The sequence below is a fragment of the Phyllobates terribilis genome, unplaced genomic scaffold (genome assembly GCF_046119375.1).
Source record: "Phyllobates terribilis strain yellow unplaced genomic scaffold, ASM4611937v1 Scaffold_4__5_contigs__length_816908805, whole genome shotgun sequence".
Lineage (NCBI taxonomy): Eukaryota > Metazoa > Chordata > Amphibia > Anura > Dendrobatidae > Phyllobates > Phyllobates terribilis.
In genome coordinates this window covers 374,261,908-374,289,793 of record NW_027362764.1, presented here as the reverse complement: position 1 = coordinate 374,289,793, position 27,886 = coordinate 374,261,908, and the positions used below count along the sequence as shown (strand labels likewise).

General features: G+C 39.5%; 1 protein-coding gene across 8 annotated transcripts in view; it reads left to right on the top strand.

The window, feature by feature from the left end:
• The window catches only part of LOC141265411 (poly(rC)-binding protein 3-like), a 1,492,220-nt gene that overhangs the window by 1,403,636 nt on the left and 60,698 nt on the right, over positions 1 to 27,886 (top strand). For all 8 annotated transcript variants that reach the window (XM_073678474.1, XM_073678473.1, XM_073678467.1 and 5 more), the window contains 6 exons: positions 64 to 195; positions 5,572 to 5,700; positions 12,469 to 12,612; positions 15,012 to 15,053; positions 15,485 to 15,560; positions 17,623 to 17,675. In XM_073678474.1, the coding sequence (XP_073534575.1) occupies positions 64 to 195; positions 5,572 to 5,700; positions 12,469 to 12,612; positions 15,012 to 15,053; positions 15,485 to 15,560; positions 17,623 to 17,675 (576 nt within the window). The remainder of the gene's footprint in view (positions 1 to 63; positions 196 to 5,571; positions 5,701 to 12,468; positions 12,613 to 15,011; positions 15,054 to 15,484; positions 15,561 to 17,622; positions 17,676 to 27,886) is intronic.

The following is a 27,886-nucleotide window of genomic DNA, read 5'->3' as shown; positions in this document are numbered from 1 at the left end:
ACATTAAATTTTTAATTTATTAATTTTTTTCACAAATCAACTGAATTTGTATTTTTATTGCAGGATATCAATGCTTCCATGACAAATAGCACAGTCACAAGCAAACCACCTGTAACGTTACGGCTTGTTGTCCCTGCAAGTCAGTGTGGGTCACTTATAGGGAAAGGTGGGTCAAAAATTAAAGAGATCAGAGAGGTAAGAATAATTTAATCTATTTGAATTTTTTTCTTATAGAGGACATCTCAGCAGTTGGAGCATGTTAAATTAGCAACATCATGGAAGTGTGACTGCTTAAGCTGAGTAATACTTAGTTTTTATTGTTTAATTTCTCCTCTCTGTTGCAGAGATATTGTCTTGTAAAGTTTAGATTATAATTTATGTTATAGTTCAACTGGGTGGTACCAGAGATTTGTCTCTGGGGGCATATAATTGTTATCCTTCATAAGGTTGACCAATCATAAACAGGCAAAAACATACAGGTGAGAAAAGAGTATGCTCTCCTTTACTCTCTGATCTCTGCAACTACCGCGTAGAGATACAGCAGAGCTGGGTTTTGTATAATTACAAACACATCCAGATCTCATATTACAGCAGTCGGTGTGGGAGGAGGGTGAGCGCAAACAACACTGTTACTGTGAACTGAAAACTGGAAGGGTTTGTAATGATATGTTATGTATCATTATAAACCCTTCGAGATTTCATCTCATAGTGCTTTCAGCTCTCATCCTTCCCCCTTACCCTCCCCCCCACACACACACACACTGACAGCACTGCGGCATGAGATCTGGAAGGGTTTGCAGAGATCTGCATGACACTGCCTGCTTATCATTGGGAAGCCTCATGCAGGGGAAGAAGTACCCAATGCCTGAGACCAATCTTTGATAACCCCCAGTTGAGCTATAACATTAATTATAACCTAAACTTTACAAGCTAATATCTCCACAATGGAGAGGAGAGATTAAAAGGTAAAAAGCATGTTTAACTCAGCCTTGCAGCCACTATTCAATGATGTGGCCAGTATAATATGCTCAAACTGGTGAAAGGTCCTCTTTAATGTCAAAAAATTGTTAAATGATGTTGTTGATGGTAACGAAGAAACAACAGACTATAGCCTATGTAAATATTTTTTGCCTGAAATATCTTTTCTCACAACCTGAGAGAAATGGGGAAGTTGTGCACTAAAAGGCCACTGCTGCATGCAGACCTTGATCTTGGCTGAATATTGATGTCTTAAACATGACTTAGACTTCCTGGAAGAATTGTAAAATCAATACACGGCTAATGTTTTTTCTGAGCATAACATTTTGTAATGTTATAAGAATAATTATTTTTAGGATTTTAGGTCACAAGTCATGGATCATACAGGATCATAATGAAGGAATAAGCATGAAGAAATGACATGATTACATAAAGACACACATGAAAAGGATTAGGGTGCATTCACACTGAACAATTATCAGGAATGAGCATTCATAGGATCACTTGTTTCCCAATAAATGACTGTCTAGAAAGGTGGCCAAAATGTTTGCTTAGTGAAATGATTTTTAAGCTTAAATCCAACAATAGAAGAGAAAACTCTTCTAGAAAGGAAAGGAAGTATGAATCTAAAGACGCCCCAGTTGTCACTGTGAAAATTGCAAGATTGTTAATATTGTTTTTTTAATAAATATGATAATATGAAAAACAAACATTGGCAAAAATGTTAAAAATACATGTTACTCAAAAACCTGATTTAAACAATAGGTAATTTTCTGATAATACTGTAGCTTCCCTATGAAAATCATTGTTTTGGCAGCACATCCTCCTGTGTAAACAGGACCTGTGCTGCAGAGAAAAATAATACTCTATGTACACAGAATGATTGTATTAATGATTGCTCGGTGTGCATGGAACTGACTTTGTAAACAGTCTATTAAATAACTTTGATAATTTAGTGTTAATGCCCTCTTATAGCATCAGGAAAACACTAAGAGCAAAGACCTTACATGAAAACAATGGATTTTGTTATTTATGCATTTTTCAATCTATCCATGTATCACTGACAAGAATAAACTAAGGCTATTAAAAGTTGCATAATAAGGGAGGGAAATCCCATACTTCCCTAAATCCTCATGGAGTGTAGTTGTTGGATTCTGAGGAATTACAAGTGGAAAATACAGGTGCTGCTCGCAAAATTAGAATATCATCAAAAAGTTAATTTATTTCAGTTCTTCAATGCAAAAAGTGAAACTCATATATTATATAGAGTCGTTACAAACAGAGTGATCTATTTCAAGTGTTTATTTCTTTTAATGTTGATGATTATGGCTTACAGCCAATGAAAACACAAAAGTCATTATCTCAGTAAATTAGAATACATTATAACAATAGCTTGAAAAATGTTTTTAAAATCCGAAATGTTGGCCTACTGAAATGTATGTTCAGTAAATGCACTCAATACTTGGTCAGGGTGCCTTTTGCATCAATTACTGCATCAATGCAGCGTGGCATGGAGGCGATCAGCCTGTGGCACTGCTGAGGTGTTATGGAAGCCCAGGTTGCTTTGATAGCAGCCTTCAGCTTGTCTGCATTGTTGGGTCTGGTGTCTCTCATCTTCCTCTTGACAATACCCCATAGATTCTCTATGGGGTTAAGGTCAGGCGAGTTTGCTGGCCAATCAAGCACAGTGATACTGTTGTTTTTAAACCAGGTATTGGTACTTTTGGCAGTGTGGACAGGTGCCAAGTCCTGCTGGAGAATGAAATTTCCATCTCCTAAATGCTTGTCGGCAGAGGGAAGCATGAAGTGCTCTAAAATTTTCTGGTAGACGGCTGCGCTGACTTTGATCTTGATAAAAAAAACAGTGGACCTACACCAGCCGATGACATGACTCCCCAAACATCATTGATTGTGGAAACTTCACACTAGACCTCAAGCAGCTTGGATTGTGGCCTCTCCACTCTCCCTCCAGACTCTGGGACCTTGATTTCTAAATGAAATGCAAAATTTACTTTCATCTGAAAACAGCTCCTTGGACCACTGAGCAACAGTCTAGGTCTTTTTCTCCTTGGCCCAGGTAAGACGCTTCTGGCGTTGTCTATTGATCATGAGTGGCTTGACACAAGGAATGCGACACTTGTAGCCCATGTCCAGGATACGTCTGTGTGTGGTGGCTCTTGAAGCAATGACTCCAGCAGCAGTCCACTCCTTGTGAATCTCCTCCAAATTTTTGAATGGCCTTTTCTTAACAATCCTTTCAAGGCTGTGGTTATCCCGGTTGCTTGTGCATCTTTTTCTACAACACTTTTTCCTTCCACTCAACTTTCCATTAATATGCTTGGATACAGCACTCTGTGAACAGCCAGCTTCTTTAGCAATGACCTTTTGTGGCTTACCCTCCTTGTGGAGTGTGTCAATGACTGCCTTCTGGACATCTGTCAAGTCAGCAGTCTTCCCCATGATTGTGGAGCCTACTGAAACAGACTAAGGAACGTTTTTAAACTCTTAAGAAACTTTTGCAGGTGTTTTTTGTTAATTATTCTAATTTACTGAGATAATGACTTTTGTGTTTTCATTGGCTGTAAGCCATAATCATCAACATTAACAGAAATAAACACTTGAAATAGATCACTCTGTGTGTAATGACTCTATATAATATATGAGTTTCACTTTTTGTATTGAAGAACTGAAATAAATTAACTTTTTGATAATATTCTAATTTTGTGAGACACACCTGTAGATGCTAATATAATTTTTTTTCTGGACAACACAAGGACCAAAGAAACAACTAGAAAATGAATTCATTAAAAAAAATAAATGATAAAGATTATGTAATACAAATCTATAACATTAGCTGTCTTTAATGCGACCCGTAAAATGATATAATGTGATAACTACATTGACTATAACCTACCCAAGCTTATTTTAATTGGCACAGGATGAAAGTCAACTGTTTTAAGGATTGTCTTTAAATGATCGGGTGTTATATAACTCTGCCTTCGCTTCAAAATACTGTGAATAAAATATAAAGCAGCAATGTAATATCTAATATGTTAGTGTGGTAGCACTTTACAACAACATAGTGCAACATAGTGAAAGTACTACCCATTTGAACATCAGCTTAGCCATAGATCATGGTGAGCAGCACAGATCAAAGGTTATGATGCAGCAGAGCTGAACTTACACATGAAGCAGTGAAGACCAGTAAAGCTGCAAATGGAAGATGGCTGGTGGAGCAGTGGAGCTAGAAGTACTAAATACAGCTAAATCATATGTCTGGACAGCACAGGAACAGCGGAGTTCAGTAAGCAATCTGGTACCTCATTTGCAAGAGTGTGATGGCACACAGGAACCTTAAAATAGTGTAGACCATCTGGCAACTTGTTGCAGGAGTGCAGTAGCCCATAGGCATAGCAGAGACTAGCAGATGATTCGGGAGAGTTGTGGGTGTGGACGGGACCAGAAATATCAGAGACGAGTTAGTCATCAGGAAACTTGATAGCAGAGGTGATGGTGCGTTCTGCCCCAGGAGCAGCAGGTGATGAGTTGGTTGTGAGGAACCTTGATTAAGCATAGTTGTGGGTGCAAAGAGCATCAAGAATAGCAGAACTGAGCTGGTAGTAAAAGCAGGACCCTGGCTAATGGAGAGCCAAATGGGAAGTGTATGTTGACTCCTGAAAAGCATGTGGATGCAGCATGCTCTACTACCTAAATATTTAGGCAATATGCAGCAAGTGATAAGGGAAGGAAGCAGAGCCTCGTGCTGGAGCCGAGCCAAGTGAGAAAAAATTCTCTGAAAGCCCATGACACAGAAGTCCTTTGAAGAAGAAAGAGTATGATTGTCATGAAACATCTTGAGTAAAGTTGGAACATTAATATCCCTTTTAAAAACCCAGCATCCCACAAAGCTACTTACAGCCCAGAATTTGGCTAATCTTATACTCCATGTCGGGATCAGTAGTGGAAGCAGGAATTGACTTCATAGTGAAGGAAATTTTTTTGATGACCAGAGGATGTAGTAAGGAGATATGGATAACATTGGGAATCATCAAATAGGTGGCCAGTTTCAAATGGAAAGCGTCCGTAATGATTTGCTCAATAATTTGGAATCGACAGATGAACTGAAGAGCTAGTTCTTACAGCGAGTCAGTGATGTCCTTGATGGAATACAAAATCAGGAGAGATGTTGGCAACAGGTTGATGGTGTTTATCTGCACTCTTTACCCAAGAGATTTCTATTATTGTACCCAAGAGATTTCTAATTTTTTAAATATTTACTATTCATAATTTGGTAACTGTTACCTTGTGACATTTATCATTAGTCATTAAGGCTTAAAAAACATCTGGTCAAATTAGATGAGTCTGCGCAGATTTTGACCTCACTAATAATTGCTCTCTCTTTTAATTGATACTACAATTATAGCTATTACAAAGTGTACAGTATGTATGTCTGGAAGAATGTGACTGGTCTACCATATTCATTTAGTAAAATGGCAGTTATTGCCAATTTGGTTTGATCTATGAAGATCTTATGAAGTTATACCTTGTTTTGACATTATCACACTAAATTTTCTTTTGTATCTTTAATTTAAGTCCACAGGTGCTCAAGTTCAAGTAGCGGGAGACATGCTACCAAATTCAACAGAGCGTGCAGTAACTATTTCAGGAACTCCCGATGCTATCATCCAATGTGTTAAGCAGATTTGTGTAGTTATGCTAGAGGTGAGTGTATAGCAAGGTATCTATTTGGACCAGCTATAGCATGGTTTTACTTTTATGTAGTTCATCCTCTGAAAGTGCTCCTTAATTGCAAAAATTTCTGACATTTCAAAAAAATTATCAGTGAACAATATTGCCCCCAATTCTTTTGAATAACAGTCATAAGCCTTCCATCTATGGAGTCGATCAGCTTCTAAATCTGTTGACGAACAACTTTTTTTGGGCAGCACCAATCACTGACTCCGAGACACTAATCAAAGAGTTGTCCTTTCTTCTTCACCAGAAATCTCCCATTTAAGAAGGGCCCACAAGTTCTCAATAATGTTTAGATCAAGTGAGTCATTATTCCTTCATCTTTAAGCCCTTTACTGACAGCCAAGCAGTGGAGAACTTCAATGCATGCGATGGAGCATTGTCCTTCAAAAAAATTATGTTTTTCTGAACACTTTTTCCAGCACCACTGCTTGAAGAACAGGTCTCTTTAAAACTGACAAGTAGGTTAGGAAGTTGATTTTGATTCAAATAAAAAAAAAAGTCCCAACTAATTCATTTTTAATAATACCATCCCATAGCAGTACCCCACATCCAGGTCTGTGCTTGGTACTGATTCAACCACGGGCCCATCCATCTGGACCATCAAGAGTCACTCTCATCTCATTATTCCATAAAACCTTTGAAAAATCTGTCTTCAGATATTTCTTGGCTCAGTCTTGAGATTTAAATTTCTGTGTCTTTTTCAGTGGTCAGGTTTCAGCCTTTTTAACCTGCCCATGTCCATGTCTCTGAGCACCTTGTTCTTCTGGGCACTCCAGGGAGGTTGCAGTTCTGGAGTATGACAACACTGGAGGATAATGGGTTCCTGGTTGCTTCATGTTTGGTTCTTCTCAAATCTTTGGCAGTTAACGTGCGCTTTTTTTTTTCTCAACACGCTTTTTTGCAACTCTGTTCCCAACATTTTAGCAATTTCAAAAGGGCTCCATCCTTCTGTAACACTTATAACAATTTTTGACTTTTCAGAATTTGTTAAATCTCTTTTTTGGCCCGTTTTTTCTTAAGAAAACAAGCCAACTAACAATTCTGCACACCTTGATTAAATCTGCTGATATCCTTAGGCCACATTTTACCTCATTACACAAATACACAGCACCTGATGTGCTTCATCCAGTAAGCATTCAAGCTTATACAGCTTGAAGTTGGAAAATCTGCATAAAAATGACGATATGGTCACAATACTCACTTGCCTAATAATGCTGTACACAGTTGATGTGAAGCAGAGATACTTACACTGAGCCACTGGCTGTACTTCTATGCATAAGAGGATTTTTCTGTCTAATACTAAATATAAATTTTATTTAAAGGCATAATGGATTGGCATATGCGTAGATGTAGAGATTTTCTCAGGATATTATTGGTAGAAAAAAAAAAGTAAAATGAAAAAAACCCTATTAAAGCAAAGAAAATGTTTGCATCGAGTACTCTGGTATGCACCAAGTATTGCGGATGCTTGAGTGACATGCTCGAGTCCCCGTCCCGCATGTTTCACAGTTGTTATACAGCCAAAAAAACATTCGGGGATTGCCTGCCATACATGAGCAATCCCCGTATGTTTTTTTTGGGTGTCTAACAACTGTGAAACATGCGGGATGGGGACTAGAGCACGTCACTCGAGTATCCGCAATACTTGGTGCATACCAGAGTACCTGATGCAAACTCAAGTAGCGAGCACTTGTGCTCAAGACTAATGACAACTTATTCAATATGATGACCTAATGTTATCAAATTCTGTGTCGCACCTCTGGATTAAAAATGTTCACTATACACCTTGATAAATACTTGAGGGGTGTAGTTTCCAAAATGGGGCCACTTGTGGGGGGTTTCCACGGTTTAGGCACATCAGGGGCTCCCCAAACATGACATGGCGTCCGCTAATTATTCAAGCAAATTTTACATTCAAAAAGTTAAATGGCGCTCCTTCCCTTCCGAAGCCTCGAAGCCTGGCGTACAACCAAACATTGGTTTTCCCCCACGTATGGAATGTCGGCGTACTCGTGAGAAATTGCACAACAAATTTTGTGGCCCATTTTCTCTTGTTACCTTTGAGAAAATTAAAAATTTGGGGCCTGAAGTAAAATTTGTGTGAAAAAAAGTTAAATATTCATTTTTTCCTTCCACATTGTTTCAGTTCCTGTGAAGCATGTGAAGGATTAATAAACTTCTTGAATATGGTTTTGAGCACCTTGAGGGGTGCAGTTTTTAGAATGGTGTCACTTTTGGGTATATTCTGTCATGTAGACCCCTCAAAGTCACTTCAAATGTGATGTGGTCCCTAAAAAAAATGTTTTTGTAAATTTTCTTGGAAAAATGAGAAATCGCTGGTCAACTTTTAACCCTTATCACTTCCTAGCAAAAAAAAATGTTGGTTCCAAAATTGTGCTGATGTAAAGTAGACATGTGGGAAATGTTATTTATTAACTATTTTGTGTGACATATCTCTCTGATTTAAGGGCATGAAAATTCAAAGTTTGAAAATTGCAAAATTTTCTAAATTTTTGTCAAATTTCTGTTTTTTTTTCACAAATAAATGCAAGTCATATCGAAGAAATTTTACTACTATCATGAAATACAATATGTCATGAAAAAACAATCTCAGAATCATTGGGATATGTTGAAGCGTTTCAGAGTTATCTCATAAAATGACACCGGTCAGAATTGTAAAATTTGGCTTGGTCATTAAGGACATAATTGGCTCCGTCCTTTAGGGGTTAAAGGAGTGGTCCGAAATAGAAATTAATTTTCATCCCAAATGCCTATGTATTTAATGGCATAGTCTAATCTATTTTCTAATATACTTTAATTAAAAATTCCCTCTCCATCCCTAAGTACACTATCTAACTGCTATTTTTTTGTTTTACAGCTTCCTTTTTGATGACGCTTCATTTGAAAATCCCAGTGCATGCTGGGATGCTCAAGTGAAGCGTCATCAGGCGGCAGAAGCTGTGGTTACTGCCGCAGCCCCTGTCCCTTGCCTAAAGCGAAGCGTCATTGGTGAACTTCATTTCGGGGAAGGTCTAGACCCTTCTCTGTCTCTGTGTGATGTGCACAAGGACAGTGCGCTCTATCACTGGCTCAGATCAGTAGTAACATGCTGCTGTAAGAATATCCGCTTGCAGAGACCAGCGCCGCCCCTGCCAATGATGACACTGGCCTCTGTAAGCTGGGTATTCATCCTACATCGCGCATTGACACAGCTCGTTACTATTGATCGAGGCTGCGAAAGCACACACTGATATTATTGTGCACCTCGCACAGTGACTGAGCAGGGACTAGCCCAGCCTTTGCCTGACGATGACGCTTCATTTGAGTAAAGTGTTGATATTGACTTTTAGGATTGCTACATCCAATAGGTGGCACTAGAGATAAAGTCCTCATCCTTCTGAAGAGGCTTTTTGCATAGAAAATGGTAAAAGAAAAATAGGAGCTTTAGTTGAAGTGCTGCTGATTAAAAAGTGCACAGAAGTAAAATAAATGTAATAAATTGAAATTAAATTAAAAAATAATTAAAGGGCAATATGTTTCAGCATGAAAATAATTGGAAAAAATGTGCAAAGCGCAATATGGTCTTATCCAAATATATAAGGTGGATGAACATTGGTAAGGTGCTCACCGGACAAGGTTGTGTGCAACACAACCACTAATATTGCATATTTGTCAGCTGCTGCATCGTCCACAGATGAGTGTAAATTGCTGATTCCAAAAAGGATTCGAAGACAAGATAAAAGAATAGTGGTTTATTGTCAATGCATTTCAAAGTCAAAACTGACTGCTTCCTCAGGACATGTGTTTGTACTGAGGAAGGAGTCAGTTTTGCAAAATCCCATTGGACAGAACCATTCACTATAATGAGACAGATGTTCTTCTGGTGTCTCATCATATTTGGCTTCTTTTTAGGACACAAAAGTGTGGTCCACCACAGTTCTGTGCATACCAGACACCACTAAAACAAATGCCAAATGGAGTCCTTAGTGACTCCATTTGCCTCACTATATTGAGTAATTCCATTTAGTGGAGATTTTGCATTTTTGGGGGATTTAGAAGGAAACCCTGTACGTGCTCAGCATAGAGCACAGGTTAAAATGTGAACATTATATTTAAAGAGACAAAAAAAAGCTTCCAATAAAAACTTTAAAGCTATCTCAGAAAAAAGAAGTCCCCATTGAGGTCCGTCATTTCTGACTGGAAATATAGGGAGTTTCCACTCTACAGGTGGGACAAAAGTTCTTGAAATGCGATATGTCTCCCCTCACCCCTCCTCAAATAAAACAGTAAAATCTGTGCTCTCGAATCCAAATGACCCTTTGCCTTCTGTGCCTAAACTGCAGTTATCATCAATAGTTTTGGTGTTGTTGTCGTGTCGAAAAATTTGCAACTAACAAAAATTGTGTGTTTATTACCAATATGTTATAGAGTTTTTCTACAGCCTAATGTTATAAAATTCTGTGAGGCAACTATGGGTTCCAAATAATCACTATACCCTGAGAGGAATTCATAATTCCTTAACCAGTGAAGTTTCCAAAATAGGGTCACTTGTGGGAGGGTTATACACCTCAGGGGCTCTGCTAATGGCTCCTACAATCTTTTCAAACAAAATTTGTGTTTCAGAGGTATAATATTGCTTCTTCCCATCAGATCCCTGCTATGTGCTCAAACAATAGTGTACAACCACATATGAAATATTACCTTGTTCAGTAAAAATTGCATTACAAACTGTGGTGTTCATTTTCGCCTAGTAAAATTTTGAGTAAATAAAAACTTTGAGGCTAAAGTAAAATTTTAGCAGAAAAATCTTAAATGTTTTGTCTTCACAGCCCAAACTTACAAAATTCTGTGAGGTAGTTTGTAAGATAAAAATGCGACTTGGCTTCTACTATTTATTCCAGCCAAGTTTACGCTCCAAATACCAAATAGCGCTTCTTCCCTTCCGAGTCCTGTCGTGCCCAAACAATAGTTTTTGACCACATATGGGGTATTGCCATGTTTGGGAGAAATTGCGCAATACATTTTGGGATTAGTCTTCTCATTTTTCTCATTTTCTCTTAATTCCTATGTAAGACCTGCACGGTTAACAGATTTCCTAACAGCAGTTTCTAATGTCCTAACAAAATGAAAGGATGTTTGAAAAGTTATGCTGACTTCAAGTAGACATTTCAGAAATGTGATTAATTAACGATTTTGTATGGTATAACTATCTTGCTTAAGGATATTAGCATTTCCAAGTTTGAAAATTGCTAATTTTTCAACATTTTGATCAAAAAGAATATATTTTCACAAAAAAACCCATAAAATATTTACAACTTAAATTTATCGCTAATATAGTACAATGTGTCATTAGAAAAAAAGCAACATTTCAGAAACACTGATGTATGTTGAAGCATTCCAGAGTTCTAAAAATATAAAGTTACAAATGTCAGATTTTAAAAATAGGGCTTGGTCATTCAGCTCAAAATTGGTTCCACCATTAAGGGATTAATGACAGTTCGGATTTTAGAGCATCTTTCTGCTATTGCACATGAACTTTCTGCAAGTGTCTGGTCCCAGTCTACACTATTAATTACATTTACATAGATAAATAACTGGGTTATTGAACAAGCACACTGTTCAGGAAAGTGAAAGCCACGATTAGGAGAACTGCTCTGGAAGCTGTAATTACATTTACATAGATAAATAACTGGGTTATTGAACAAGCACACTGTTCAGGAAAGTGAAAGCCACGATTAGGAGAACTGCTCTGGAAGCTGTCTAAACTGACTTTAGACTTTTTCTGTTGTTCAAAGTAGTTTACAAAATGGATATACTACGAGAAAAGCTACTTTCACAATCACTTCTTTGGCAGCATTTTCCCCATGTAAAAACACCAGAATTTTAACATGCAGTTTTTTTTAGCATCTTTTCAGTTTTTTAGTATTTCTTATGATAAATGTATTTTTGGTTGCTGTTGGTTGTCATGTAATTCATAGATCATGTGATTCCTATGTTTGTCTTAAAATCACATAATGTGAAATGTCAAAAACACAACAAAACACTACAATAAATGCAAAACACTTTAATACTTTTTGGGAGACAGAATGGTAGAAACTGTCTAATAATAGTCTACACTAGTGTTGAGCGAGTATGTTCTATTAACCTTTTCGCCGAGTATGCTCGGCCGAGCTCCGAGTATTTATAGCTGCTCGGTGATATGGTTGAATCGCTCCCGTGTGCATGATTTGCAACTGTTTGACAGCTTTATTACATGTGAGGAATGTCTATTTCTTACACATTCCTCACATGTAATAAAGCTGTCAAACAGTTGCAAATCATGCACACGGGAGCGATTCAACCATATCACCGAGCGGCTATAAATACTCGGAGCTCGGCCCGAGCATACTCGGACAGAACATACTCGCTCAACACTAGTCTACACCTAAAGCATGCTGGAATTTAAAAAGAAAAAAAAGCCATGAACACTAAAGGCACAAGTAAGGTGAAAAAAGTGGCACAGAAAATCACAGTTTATGTGTTTGCATTTAAAATTTCCTACTTATCTTCCAGCAAACAGTTATTTAGCCACAGCTTTTCTTTGTCATAAAAAAAACACTACTAAAATTGGAACAAAATCTTATTTTAATAACAAAACTTCAAATGTTGATATCTATGACTTGTTTTTGAACTATTTTCTATATTTATTGTTTTCTTTTCATGACATAACTTAAGTTTCTCTATTTTAATTTTCAGTCGCCGCCAAAAGGTGCCACTATACCTTATCGCCCAAAGCCTGCCTCTGGACCTATTATTTTTGCTGGAGGCCAGGTAAGAGCGGATACCATTTTGGCCTCAGCAGGAAATCACACCGTCCTGGCCCAACCTCAACCAGCACCTGTTAGTTTACTCTCTTTTTCCTGGTATAGTATAAGAGTATATGTTGTTTGAGGCATTGCTTGCACAATGTACATTAGTTCACTCCAACTACTTTGTCATTCCAGAATCATTATCACTTCTCCTGTTCACCATGCCTTCCATGGTTGTACAAGTATTGTGCATGCTGTCTCCCCCATCTCTAATTAAGTTGCAATTTAATTTATACTTTGAGTGTCCTCATCTTTCTCATGTATAAATATTTACTACAAATATGACTGTATAGGATACTGACATAGTTGTTATGTTTGCACAATTGATGAATTACAAAACCGGCTTGGCCCAGCTCCGAGACTTCATAGCAGGCTTTAAATAAGTGTTCAGTATCTTATATTATAAACACTATATTAGATTGCTATTTGCAAGCCTATCAAAAAACATAAATACAAAAACCCAGTGGAATATTTCAAAGCATTTGAAACAAACCATTTTCAGTACATATTTATTTATATATTTTTTGAAAAAAAGATGACTTTACATAGTTACATCCAGTTACAGTTGAAAAAAGACACAAGTCCATCAAATTCAACCTCTCCCTATCAAGTATACATTATCTATCACTAGATTATACCCACAATGCCATTTGTAACGCATCTAGCTCTTTTTTATACACATTGACATAGTCTCTGCTGTTACTGCATCTTGTGGTAGGGCATTCCACAGTCGTACTACTTTAGCTGTAAAGAACCCTTTCCTATTTAGCTGCTGGAATTGCCCTTACCCCGCATGTAATGAATGTCCGATAGTCCTTGGAAAGAAAAATCATGTGCCAGTCCTTTGTATTGACCACACTTATATTGATTCATGTAAACCAGATCTCCTCTGAGTCATATTTTTCTAAGTTAAACAAGCCCTATCATTATAGGTGGAATTTTACATCCCCTTTAACAATCTAGTTGCTTGCTAATGGGCTGAATCTATCTTTACAATATCATTTTTAGAATGTGGAGTCCTAAACTGGATCCCATATTCAAGATGTGGCCTTAGAAGCGATTTATAGAGGGCTACTTTTTGGGAACATAGAATCTATATTTTAGGATTAGTATGGGAAATTTTGCTGTTCTCGGTGTCTAGACTGCATTTGACATGCTAATTCCATTACGGCTAGGTGTAAACTGTCCTCTGAGACTGCAATCTTTACTACTATTTAAAATCTATTACCTTTGGCCTCCAAAATTATCTATATCTACTAAATTCTTACTTACAAATAATTGTCTGTCAGGAAGAAAATAATGAAGTAACAAATGGTAAAATAACTATGTGGGAAGACAGGATAATCCTCCACAGAATTATAAAGTACAGTGCTTCCAGCCAAGATATAATGGTTAAATCCGGTGCAATAGAATAAGTAGATGCTGTATCCATGAGAGTAAGAGTGCTTTCACATTGCATTCTGGTAACCATTTGGTGGCCCCATCGAGGCCTACGTCTGAACTCCCTGCAAAACGGGATTCAGACGTATGCACTGACGGGGCGATAGATTATAATGGTGCTGGCAGAGCGAACGTGCACTCTGATGTGAACTGAGGATGAATAGAGCCATAATTTAGCAAAATACATGATCCTGATGTCTAAGTAAGCTTCCTATATGCTATTGTAGATTTGCAAGATTAAACTCCAAGGGATCATAACATATTGTGCGTATAACCCTTAAAAACACAGTTTTATTAATTAAAAAGTATCCAAAACCCTAATGTGCATCAGTCAAGTCATGGGATAAAACAATGATGACGACCCAGGTATAACCACATAAAGAAAAAGATCCATATGGCCCTACAGCATTCACTAATGTTATCCTGCATTGCAGCGGAGGTTGGCACCCTAGATAACGAGGTTTTGGCGCCCCCGCTCCTCGGCGACTCTCCCTCCCATTCCCTATATGTCCCTACATGACTTGACTGATACACTTGCCCTTTTGGACATTGATCTTGTGGCATAAGGGAGATATGTCTTTATCTATGATCATGTCAAAACAGAGGGGACATGCTTAAATGCTGGTCTTTGGGAATATGTGACCAGACATTTGGCAAAATTGTATTCCATCATTAAACCTGGTCCCATAGGTCTAAATTAGGCCATTGTTTATAAATTTTTATTTGCTGTGTTTTACACATTGGGGTTTTTTGTTTTGAATACTTTTAATTAATAATAATAAAACTGTGTTTTTAAGGCTTACATGCACGATAAGCTTCCTATATGCAAATACTTAATGACACGTATTCCCTACATCTCATTTTATTTCTATCACATATACATTTTGTCAGAAGTTCTCAGTATCCTTTACTGAATCAGTTTGTAGCACTACATGTACAGTTGTGGCAAGCCTTCCATGTGTAACTTTTTATTTACTTGTCCTTTTCTAGGCATTTGCAATTCAGGGGCAGTATGCTATTCCACATCCAGACGTGAGTCCAGCGCATGTCAATAATATCACACTTAACCTATTGATTTGTACTGGGTAGCAAATACTTTCTGAAGGAAATATTGTACTTTCACGTTATTTCAAATAATAATCAAACTGAAGTATCCAACACTCAGAGAAAGTATGGTGGCCCAGATACAAAGTAAAATCTATATTTCTTTTCATTTGTTTAGTTTTGCATGAATTTAACTTCCACCTTTTAGTATAATTCTGTATGTTAATTTAACAATAAATATGTTATTTTTAATTATTGTACCTTTATTGTAGTTTAGAAACAAATGATTGAACCTCTCTTTCTATTTTCTTTTTTTTTTAATACATTTGTTTGTTTTTTTTTAAACAATAGATGGTTTTCTGTATTCTGATATAATTACATTTGATTGGTTAGTTCTAATTTCCCATCCTGCCCTGCAGTTGACCAAGCTTCACCAGTTGGCTATGCAGCATACCCCTTTTACTCCCCTTGGGCAGACCACCCCTGGTTTCCCTGGTACGTACCCATGACCCCCTGAGAATGTCCTACTTCTTAACACCTTTTGTTTCCATGGTCATGACATCATTTTGTCTACTAAATGCAGTCAATGACCAAAAATATCCTTATACTTTCTTCTCATAATGCACCTTGTTGTGTTTTTGTGCTTCATTTACCTTTCTTAATGTAATCTGCCTTGCTTCCCATTAATGTCAATAAGTATACTTAAAGGGGTTATCTACTGTGTGCTCCTCTGCCTCCCAGCCTCCTGCTGCTGTGGGCGGTGTGCCACTGATACTCGGCCAGCAGCATGGCAGTGTCACCGGCCAGCAGCATGGCTGTGTCACCAGCCAGCAGGATGGCTGTGTCACCGGCCAGCAGCACGGCTGTGTCACCGGCCAGCAGCACGGCTGTGTCACCGGCCAGCAGGATGGCTGTGTCACCGGCCAGCAGCATGGCTGTATCACCGGCCAGCTGGATGGCTGTGTCACTGGCCAGCAGCATGGCTGTGTCACTGGCCAGAATTGTGCGCTCTCGGGTGCTGCCAGCAGACACAGCTCTGCCTGTGCATCACCAGAGTAGCGGGGGGCTTTAATGCTGGCCAAATCTAGCAATTTGGTGGGCTTCAGAGCCGCGCTTGCAAGCTACATAGTAAACAGCTTACAACCCCGGGCTCCTTTTCCTAGAAAATCGGTAACATAGGCAAAAAGATAAACTATGAAATTAAAAATTCTTCTCTTCTTGAAAATGGAGAGGATTATCAACAGAAATAAATTGCAAAGTTGCTTGTTTTTACAAGCACTTGTCAATTTGAACATGAGACACCCCCTTTAAGTGTAATGTCTAGGATATAAAGGAACATACTCAAGCATGTTTCAGTGTACAATAATGTGTGTGCATTTACAGACGATCTGATCTTTACAGTCAGAGCACTTTTTTACAAGAGTTAAAAGATTAGTAGAAACACTGGGAAACTCAATATCAAATATGAAATAAATTTACATCTTGCATTCTTACACTAAAACTAATATGTATATCATAGAATGAAATATTGCTGAAATAAAATATATGAAAGCAGAGGCTCCTTAGGATGCAGCAGCCTTATTGAGAAATACTTACTTATTATACTCTTCAGCCGTTTTACGCTGGACACATGCTTGAGAGATAATGTTCAGAAATGTACCTTTATCATGTACAGAGTAGAAGTGTAACAACTGATACACTATGATATATGACATAGATCTGTCCTATTATATTCATTGGAATAATACAATGAAAGCAATATATAGTCATCCCTAACCTCAAAATCAGTGAACATGTAGCTCTCGTTTTGGCATATAATTGTACATGATAAAATATGTGTGTGCTATCTATGTGATCTCGACTTGCTTTGTCTTTTCCAGTCCTTTACCTTGTAGCTATTGCTCTGCTCCTTAACCATGTTCCTAATTTAATAATATAATGCATCTTGTCAGTCTAAGCCTTTCCCGGACACCTTGTCTCTCCCTTCTCCTTGTCTTCACTCCCATTTAAAACAAATGTATGCAACTTACAGTATATTCTATTCCTCCTTCCAATAAGCCTTCCTCCCCAAGGTTTCTCAGACACCACTAACCCTATTTATTTAAATACCACTTGTCTTCCTTGTTATCCTTCCTGAATCCCACTATTTTTCATTTAGCTATATGAAGTAACATTTTTTTTCTGCTTTTATTTCTAGGTAGCATTGCTCATGAAAAACAGGCAGATAGATAGAGCAAATTCTAGCTTCACCTAAGTGTTTACTTATAACATTCAATTTAGTTCCATGTTTTGCTATCTAATATTCATCATGTAATATATAGTATTGGGCTATAGGATTACTATTGCTCATCATTAAACCAACGCTAAGCAAACTATTTTATGGTTCCCTTTTGATAACCATTTCCATGTTGCTGTAAGTTCTGTACTTTTCTTTGCTGCAGTTTGACTGTATCATTTTCCTTTACATCAAAGACGAGTAACGAATGCATATTGTGTAGCTGGTTTAGATCTGAGTTTTGTCTATGACATTTTTTACCTGTTTTTCTAATTTAAACAGGACTGGATGTTACGTCCCCAACCAGTTCTCATGAACTCACGATTCCAAATGATGTAAGTGTCACTCTAAGTCATGTCATCTGAACATAAGAAAGCATTACATCTAAGATCAGATTCCAGAATAAATTTGATTTGCAGCAGGAATACTTGAATCAGTCAGGTTGATGTATTTTCTTTATATTGGCCATTATTCCTACATGCAGGCAATATACAAACTGTGTCCACCATATCCAATAACAAAGTCATGTGTTCTAAGATCCCTGGATTAGTGCTGTCAATGGTATGCACAAACAGTCCATCAAAGTCACCCACCACCCTTTTAATTACAAAAGGAAAATTGGTATGACAGTTGGTCCGACATCCAGACACTTTAGCTCGTTACCAATATTTCAGTGTGAAGATGCTAGACTGATTGTATATTACAATAGTAAAGAGTATGGACTCTCATTTATATTCCACCCCAGCTCCACAAGAGTTGGCTGTGAATAGCATCTAAATTTGTTTGCATTGCCAATAGGGTAGTCTTGTGCGCAGTGTAGTGCAAAGAACAGTGGCCCATGCTTATCAACAGTGATGTCATTTAAATCAATATCCAAGTGAAAACTAGTGAAATAAATATATATACATATATATTGTATATGCAGTACAGACCAAAAGTTTGGACACACCTTCTCATTTAAAGATTTTTCTGTATTTTCATCACTATGAAAATTGTACATTCACACTGAAGGCATCAAAACTATGAATTAACACATGTGGAATTATATACTTAACAAAAAAGTGTGAAACAACTGAAAATATGTCTTATATTCTAGGTTCTTCAAAGTAGCCACCTTTTGCTTTGATGACTGCTTTGCACACTCTTGGCATTCTCTTGATGAGCTTCAAGAGGTAGTCACCGGAAATAATTTTCACTTCACAGGTGTGCCCTGTCAGGCTTAATAAGTGGGATTTCTTGCCTTATAAATGGGGTTGGGACCATCAGTTGTGTTGTGCAGAAGTCTGGTGGAGACACAGCTGATAGTCCTACTGAATAGACTGTTAGAATTTGTATTATGGCAAGAAAAAAGCAGCTAAGTAAAGAAAAACGAGTGGCCATCATTACTTTAAGAAATGAAGGTCAGTCAGTCCGAAAAATTGGGCACACTTTAAAAGTGTCCCCAAGTGCAGTTGCAAAAACCATCAAGCGCTACAAAGAAACTGGCTCACATGAGGACCGCCCCAGGAAAGGAAGACCAAGAGTCACCTCTGCTTCTGAGGATAAGTTTATCCGAGTCACCAACCTCAGAAATCGCAGGTTAACAGCAGCTCAGATTAGAGACCAGGTCAATGCCACACAGAGTTCTAGCAGCAGACACATCTCTTCAACAACTGTTAAGAGGAGACTTTGTGCAGGAGGCCTTCATGGTAAATAGCTGCTAGGAAACCACTGCTAAGGACAGGCAACAAGCAGAAGAGACTTGTTTGGGCTAAAGAACACAAGGAATGGACATTAGACCAGTGGAAATCTGTTCTTTGGTCTGATGAGTCCAAATTTGAGATCTTTGGTTCCAACCACCGTGTCTTTGTGCAATGCAGAAAAGGTGAACGGATGGACTCTACATGCCTGGTTCCCACCGTGAAGCATGGAGGAGGAGGTGTGATGGTGTGGGGGTGCTTTGCTGGTGACACTGTTGGGGATTTATTCAAAATTGAAGGCATACTGAACCAGCATGGCTACCACAGCATCTTGCAGCGGCGTGCTATTCCATCCAGTTGGCGTTTAGTTGGACCATCATTTATTTTTCAACAGGACAATGACCCCAAACACACCTCCAGGCTGTGTAAGGGCTATTTGACCAAGGAGGAGAGTGGTGGGGTGCCACGCCAGGTGACCTGGCCTCCACAGTCACCAGACCTGAACCCAATCGAGATGGTTTGGGGTGAGCTGGACCGCAGAGTGAAGGCAAAAGGGCCAACAAGTGCTAATCATCTCTGGGAACTCCTTCAAGATTGTTGGAAGACCATTTCCGGTGACTACCTCTTGAAGCTCATCAAGAGAATGCCAAGAGTGTGCATGCAGTCATGAAAGCAAAAGGTGGCTACTTTGAAGAACCTAGAATATAAGACATATTTTCAGTTGTTTCACACTTTTTTGTTAACTATATAATTCCACATGTGTTAAATCATAGTTTTGATGCCTTCAGTGTGAATGTACAATTTTCATAGTGATGAAAATACAGAAAAATCTTTAAATGAGAAGGTGTGTCCAAACTTTTGGTCTGTACTGTATATACATATAGTGTAATTTATTGTGTGTCCACTGAAGATCCCAAAATAAATGGGCAAAACTTCATTGCCTTTAGAAACAAACATGTTTATACGTCTACACTTGACCTGATTCCTGAATTTCATTCCTGATTACACATAAACCAGCAGAATCATTGGATTTGAAGGGGGTTTACTTTTGTCTGTTTTTTCCTCAGTATAATGTATTGACTTATATTAATTTATGACAACTGTACATGTGCTTTCTATGATCAATTTGTCACATATTATCGGGCTATATTTCACTGTCTTAATTATTGCTGGACTTCAAAAATAGGTAAACAGAGTAAAATTCTCATTCTCATATGAAACATATGTTACATCGCTGCCATTGCATTCAATGCTGGCTATAATGGCAGCATCATTTTTACTATGTTGTTTGGAGTAGAACTGTTATTTTTTTCTCATTTGCAATAATATGATTACATACAGGCTAAGCAGCAGCTCTCTTTCACAGTTTATTTTACTTTAAAAATTGACATGCATGGCCCAAATGTCACGTGGTGACAAGGAACTGTGACATTTTTTCAAGATGGCAAATGCTTCAAGCTCCGGTTTAGACCGTTTGGAAAAGTCTGTTCCTTTCCTGGTCATATTCGTAAGAGGTTTGGCCACTACTGAAATGTCCTTCATGAACTTGCGGTAATACTTGGCGAAACCCAGAAACCGCTGTAAAGCTTTTAAATTTTCACGATGATCCCAATCCAGTACCGCCTGAACTTTCGCAGTATCCATACGAAAGACGGTGGAAGATAATAGATATCCCAGAAAAAGGAATCTCCTGAACAGTAAACATACATTTTTCTGATTTGACATAAAAGTTTATTTTCCCTGAGTATTTGTAGGACCTGCCTGACAAATACCTGATTTGAATCAAGGTCCGGCGAATAAATCAATATGTCATAGAGATAGATTACCACAAATCTACCTGCCAGTTGACAGAAAATGTTGTTTACAAAGTGCTGAAATATGGCGGGAGCATTGGTCAACGCAAATGGCATAAAGAGGTTTTCGTAGTGTCTATCTGGTATATTAAAATCAGTCTTCTACTCATCCCCTTCCTTAATACAGATGAGATTATAGGCCCCCCTAAGGTCCAGTTTGGCAAAACACTTAGCCCCGACGATCTTATTAAAGAGATCCGGAATGAGAAGGAAAGGGTATGGATCCCATACAGTGATACGATTTAGTTCCAAAAAATCCAAGCAGGGCATCAGCCCTCCATCTTTTTTCTTAACTAAGAAAAATCCGTCTGCCACCGGAGATGAGGAGGGTCTGATATGTACCTTAGCAAGGCTCTCTGTAATATAATATTCCATAGCCTACCTCTCAGGATCTGAAATATTATATAACCTGCTCTTAGGCCACTTAGCCCCAGGAATCAAATTGACTGAGCAATCATAAGGGCAATGAGGTGGTAGTTCTTGACACCCTTGTCCCGAAAATACATCCTCGTAATCAGACAAATACTCCAATAGAGGCCTGGTAGCTACCATGGATAACTGAGTGCTCATGCAGTTATTTTGACTGTAATTGCTCCACCTCACTACCTCCCGTGCCTGCCAGTCTATTACAGGATTGCGTAACGTCAGCCAAGGTATGCCAAGAAGCACTGGGGAATGCAAGCCCTCTAACACATAAAATTTTATGGATACAGTAGGCATGGCCCCTGCCTGAAGACGTATATCCTGAATGACCTGAGTGAAATGCCCCTGACTCATGGGTGCTGAATCGATAGCTATTATTGGAATAAGTCTTGACAACTCATGAGGTAGAAGGCCGTGGGTCTGAACGAAACGGGCGTCAACAAGATTAAACCCTGCCCCACTGTCCAAAAAGGCAGAAATAGACACATTTCTTTCAAAAGGATTTCGGTGGGTAGAAAGAATTGTGACCTACCCGTCGAAAATATGGATACCCAGGTTGCTAACCTCCACACATTTTGGAGTTTTCTGCCAGCTGTTTGCACATGGATGGGCAGGTACCCACAAAATGACCCATCCCCACAAAAAAACACACTCCCTTTTGTGCCAAACTGCTGGAGGACCGGTGCAACGAGTCATCCCCTCCCCAATTGCATGGGTTCCTCAGTGGACTCAAGCCTAGGTTCATTAGACATATGACTCCCCAAAAATTGAGGTGTCACCTTTAGTCTCTCTCTGAGACGGCGGTCTTCACGGCATGGCTGCCACCAGGGAAGCCGGGGGCTCAGTCAGAGCAAAGGCATCTTTTACCCTCTCAGAAAGCCCCTGAAAAAAATGATTATGGAGCATGGGGTCATTCCACCTAGTATCCGTAGACCACCTATGGAACTCCGAGCAATATTCCTCCGCTGGTTGGTCTCCCTACTGAAGCTGACGTAGTTAAGACTCAGCCAGAGAGACACGGTTGGGTCGTCATAGATTAGACCCAGAGCCTGAAAAAATTCCTCAACCTTCTGGAATGAGACAGAAGAGAAAATGCCCAGGCTTGAGGGTCACCCTGGAGAAGAGATATTACAAACCCTACCCATTGCTCCTCGGTACGCAAGGAGTGAGAACGTAACCTAAAATAAAGTTTGCAGGCTTCCCTGAAAACTACAAACTTATACCGACCCCCAGAGAGCCTATCCGGCAAAGTGATCTTGGGCTCCACCATAGTTTGCCCGGGGGCCACAGGCACTAAGCCTGGAGTCAATGAGCACTGCAAAGCAACTGAGTGAAAGTCTGACACCTCCAGGCTGAGCTGTTGTAGCTGTCCATCCAGAGCAGCCACAGGATTCATAATGGATCCAAAAAGGTATGGGCAGTGATAATGCCACATAGTGACAAGGGACTGTAGGCACTTACCCAATCCTTTGAACTAGGGGCACCCTAGGCTATCCCTGTCCCCCGGATGGTGGGGATGCCGAGGTCTTGAACTTTGCTACACTCCTAGCTTACCCTTATGTGTTCCCTTCCCCACCCAGAGAGGCATGAGGCTGAAGCATATAAGCAAACACTAACCAGACAGACAGGAGTAAAAGAAAACTACAATCACACAAATACACTCACAAAACAACAGAAAGGGAAACGGGAGGAATAGGAATGAAGGAATCTAATGGGAGAGGATAAGGATAAACATGCAAACCAACTCCATGCAGCAATCTCCTGAACAACTCTCCAACCGCCTGCTCTAAACATTGAACTCTCTCCTTTAACTCCAAGCCAGGTAGTGGTAACTATCACTGGCAAGGTCAGAAGCAAGGAGGAGGGTTCTTATACCTGCTGGGAGTAACAAACCCAGAAGAGCTGATATAGTTCAAGACAGGGAACTTGAGGAATCCAATTAAGCAGTTTAACCCTTGCAGCACCAGAGCAAAGAAAGCCAGAACTGCTAATAGGATGGTGAAGCCGTTCTAACTACCGCAGGTGTATGTGTCACCAGACGCTGCGATCGTCTGACCCCACTCTGTCACAGTATCCCTGTGACACCAAATGCCTCTAAATTCTATCCGAACTGGTAAGTACATGTCACATAACAGCTAAGAAGGCACAAATAGAGTACAATGATACAGTAAATGAGAGCCTTTGTTTGCTGCATTAAATGCCTTCTGATCTGGCACTCTCCCCATTTTCCTAACCAGCTTTTTTAATCCGTGCAGGAAAATCTGGTTACTACATTTTATAGGCCTATGCTCAAGAAACAAGTGAGCCTTCTTTTATACAAGTATCCTGTTTAGATAAATGAGATTGATTTGTCATGGCAGGTATACTTTCAAAATTGTATAGTATTGTAAATGTAGCAATAATTCAATTTCAGTTATTATAAAAAAGAATCAATATGTCTTATCTACCATTACTGTTCAAAAGTAAAATTTGCTTTGATCCGATAGCAACCAATCACAGCACAGCTTTTATTTTTTCACTTCAGCTTAAGAGATAAAAGCTAAGCTTTGATTGGTTACTCTAGGTAACAAAGCTAGTTTTTCATTTAGATAGAATGCAGTTGCATTTCTGTGATTGCTTGATGTCAAAAGGGTTTTCTGGTCATAAGATATTGATGACATATCCTTGTGATAGGTCATCAATATCAGTTCAGTGGGGGTCAGACACCCTGCACCCCCACCAATTAGGTCAAGCAGTGCATGCATATGGACACTGAACAGAGGTGCACTGTTCAGCTACACTCAGTGTGCAGCGACCGCTGATCAGAACTGCAGAACAGCTCCTATTCTCTTGAAGGCAAAGAATAGAACTCATGTAATATTTTGTGCCCACTTCCTTAGGTTTTATACACACAAATATGAATTTGATACTAGTCAGATAGATTCTGCCACGTTTTTATTGGTGCTCAATGTACTGCATGGACTATACTGCCACATTCTATTTATGCAATACTTGCCCAGTAGAAAAATGACTATAACAATGCACTATGATTGAATACAATTGCTGTATCCTATAACTTCACTTTTAAAAAATAAAGGAGAAATCCTGGCCTTTGATGCTCAGATATAAATAATTTTACATAACAGAGTTAAATATGTAATTGAGTGCCACACCACTTCATTTAACTTTGCCTTTTATCTCACTGTAAATGACCTGCTGTATGTATGGTTTTACATTTCAAGCCAACACTAACAGCCTAAAAATAACATGAGACTTGTGAGCCTTCTGTTGGCCAAATTGGGGAAAACCGCTAAAGGATAATCCTCAGTTTTGGATCATATCACCATTAAAGGGAATTCATCAGTAAGGTCAAACACCTCAAACTTCATGTACTGTATGTGGGTCTTTGAATTGTTAATCTAATGACATCTTTATACAGAGGGGAAAATCAGTATTAGATACATTGCTGACTTTGCAAGTTTTCCCACCTACAAAGAATGGAGAGGTCTGTAATTTTTATCGTAGGTACACTTCAACTGTGAGAGACAGAATCTTAAAAAAATCCAGAAAATCACATTGTATGATTTTTACATAATTAATTTGCATGTTATTGCATGAAATAAGTATTTGATACAATACAAAAACAGAATTTAATATTTGGTACAGAAACCTTTGTTTCTTGTAGTTCTTGACCAAGTTTTCACACACTGCAGCAGAGATTTTGGCCCACTCCTCCATACAGCTCTTCTCCAGATAGTTCAGGTATCGGGGCTGTCGCTGGGCAACATTGAGTTTCAGCTCCCTCCAAAGATTTTCTATTGGGTTCAGGTCTGGAGACTGGCTAGGCCACTCCAGGACCTTGAAATGCTTCTTACAGAGCCACTCCTTAGTTGCCATGGCTGTGCGTTTTGGGTTATTGTTTATGCTGGAAGACCCAGCCACGACCCATCTTCAATGCTCTTACTGAGGGAAGGAAGTTGTTGGCCAAAATGACCCCATCCATCCTCCCTTCAATACGGTGCAGTCGTCCTGTCCACTTTGCAGAAAAGCACCCCCAAAATATGATTTTCCCCCACCATGCTTCATGTTTGGGACGGTGTTCTTGGGGTTGTACTCATCCTTCTTCTTCATCCAAACATGGGGAGTGGAGTTGATACCAAAAAGTTCTATTTTGGTCTCATTTGACCACATGACCTTCTCCCATGCCTCCTCTGGATCATCCAGATGGTCATTGGCAAGCTTCAAACAGGCCTGGACATATACTGGCGTGAGCAGGGGGACCTTGCATGCCCTGCAGGATTTTAATCCATGATGGAGTAGTGTGTTACTAATGGTAATGTATCAGACTGTGGTCCCAGCTCTCTTCAAGTCATTGACCAGGTCATCCCTTATAGTTCTGAGCTGATTCCTGACCATTCTCAGAATTATCCTTACCCCCACGAGGTGAAATCTTGCATGGAGCCCCAGACTGAGAAAGATTGACAGTCTATTGTGGTTCTTTCATTTTCTAATAATTGTGCCAACAATTGTTGCCTTCTCACCAAGCTGCTTGCCCATTGTCCTGTAGCCCATCCCAGTCTTGTGCAGGTCTACAATTTTGTCCCTGGTGTCTGTAGATAGCTCTTTGATCCTGGCCATGGTGGAGAGGTTGGAGTGTGATTGATTGAGTGTGTGGACAGGTGTCTTTTATACAGGTAATGAGTTCAAACAGGTGCAATTAATACAGGTAATGAGTGCAGAGTAGGAGAGCTTCTTACAGAAAAACTAAAAGATCTGTGAGAGCCAGATTTCTTGCTGGATGGTAGGTGATCAAATACTTATTTCATGCAATAAAATGCAATTTAAATCTTAAAAAATCATACAATGTGATTTTCTGGGTTTTATTTTTAGATTCTGTCTCTCACATGTGAAGTGTACCCACTATAAAAATTACAGACCTCTCCATTCTTTGTAGGTGGGAAAACTTGCAAATTCGGTAGTGTGTCAAATGCTTATTTTTCCCACTGTATCTTCTATCGCTTGCTGCATTCTTGAGTACTTAGGGTTTTTACCAATATGTAAATGAAATGGTAAGTTCTCATGGCACTTAAGGAGCCACTGCTTCCAAGGCTGTTTCCTCACCAAGCACATTCATCTTTAGTTTGATTGGTAGCTAGCTCACTGTTTTATTTATTTGCTTGGTGCCTGACATCACACACCCAATGAGCTACTAATTAAGCTAAACAGGCTGGTGTTGAATGAGGAACCAACCTCAGGAGGAAGAGACTCGGGAAGTGCTCAATCATTCCCAGAGCACTCAACACCTCATTTACATATAAATTAAAACACTGAATCACATAAATGCAGCAAAAGATTGAAATGTAAATCCATCAAAACCCTTACATCTTCAAAGACTTGAATGTCCATATTAGAATGGAAAGTTGATCTTACTTACAGAATCCCTTTAAAATTGGGGGTCTGATTCTTAGTACCCTTCAGATCAGCTGACTGAAGGTGTGGTGGTGCTCCAGTGAGTGTTTTGCTCACTTCATTGTTAAACAAGCACAGATCCACACTTTTACTAGTGGATGTGCCTGAAATGATAAACTAGTCCCATTTACTAAGTTAGAACTAAGCTGCCCTAAGTTGTAATACCAGGCATAACTACTTTCAAAAGTATGTTGATGTAGTTGGAAAATAATAAATGGAATGTGGCATTTTAGGTGTAGTCCCCTCAGTCAGCTGATTGGCGGAGTCCCTAGAGCAGTGCTGGTGAACCTATGGCACGCGTGCTAGAGGGGGCACGCAGAGCCCTCCCGGTGGGCACGCGCGCCATAGCCGCAGCACTAGCACTACTGGATCGGGCCCGGCGGGTGAGAACTCTGAGCCCGCTGAGCGCCAACGCCAGCCCCGCTACTTCAGCTAGATGTGCGTTCTCGGACCCACAACTAGCTGAAGTGTATTGCAGTGCATGAACTTGCCAGGCCCGTGCGCCGCAATACACACTGCTGGCCAATCAGAGGCTAGCAGCTAGCAGGTGACGAAAGCATACAAGCGACTGGGCGCATGACAGTGACATCATGCGCCCCTGTCGCTAGGACCCTGGAGTCAGCTGCCGGCTACAGGAGAGGACACTGCGCGGGAGAAGAAGGAAGGTGAGTAGGAGTGTTTATTATGTTTTTTGTTTTTTTTTAATATGCGATGAACAGCGGCACTAGCAGGCTGGGGGGAACATATATACATGGACTGGGGGGAACATATATACATGGATTGGGGGGGAGCATATATACATGGATTGGGGGGGAGCATATATACATGGACTGGGGGAGGGAGAATATATACATGGACTGTGGAATGGAGCATATATACATGGAGTGGGGGGATATATACATGGACTGGGGAAGGGAGCATATATACATGGAGTGGGGGGGCATATATACTTGGACTGGGGGAGGGGAGCATATATACATGGATTGGGGAGGGCAGAATATATACATGGATTGGGAGGGCATATATACAAGGATTGGGGGAGGGCAGCATATATACATGGATTGGGGGGCATATATACAAGGATGAGGGAAGGGCAGCATATATACAAGTGACTCGCCCCCTGGGCCGTGGGGCACTCGGATC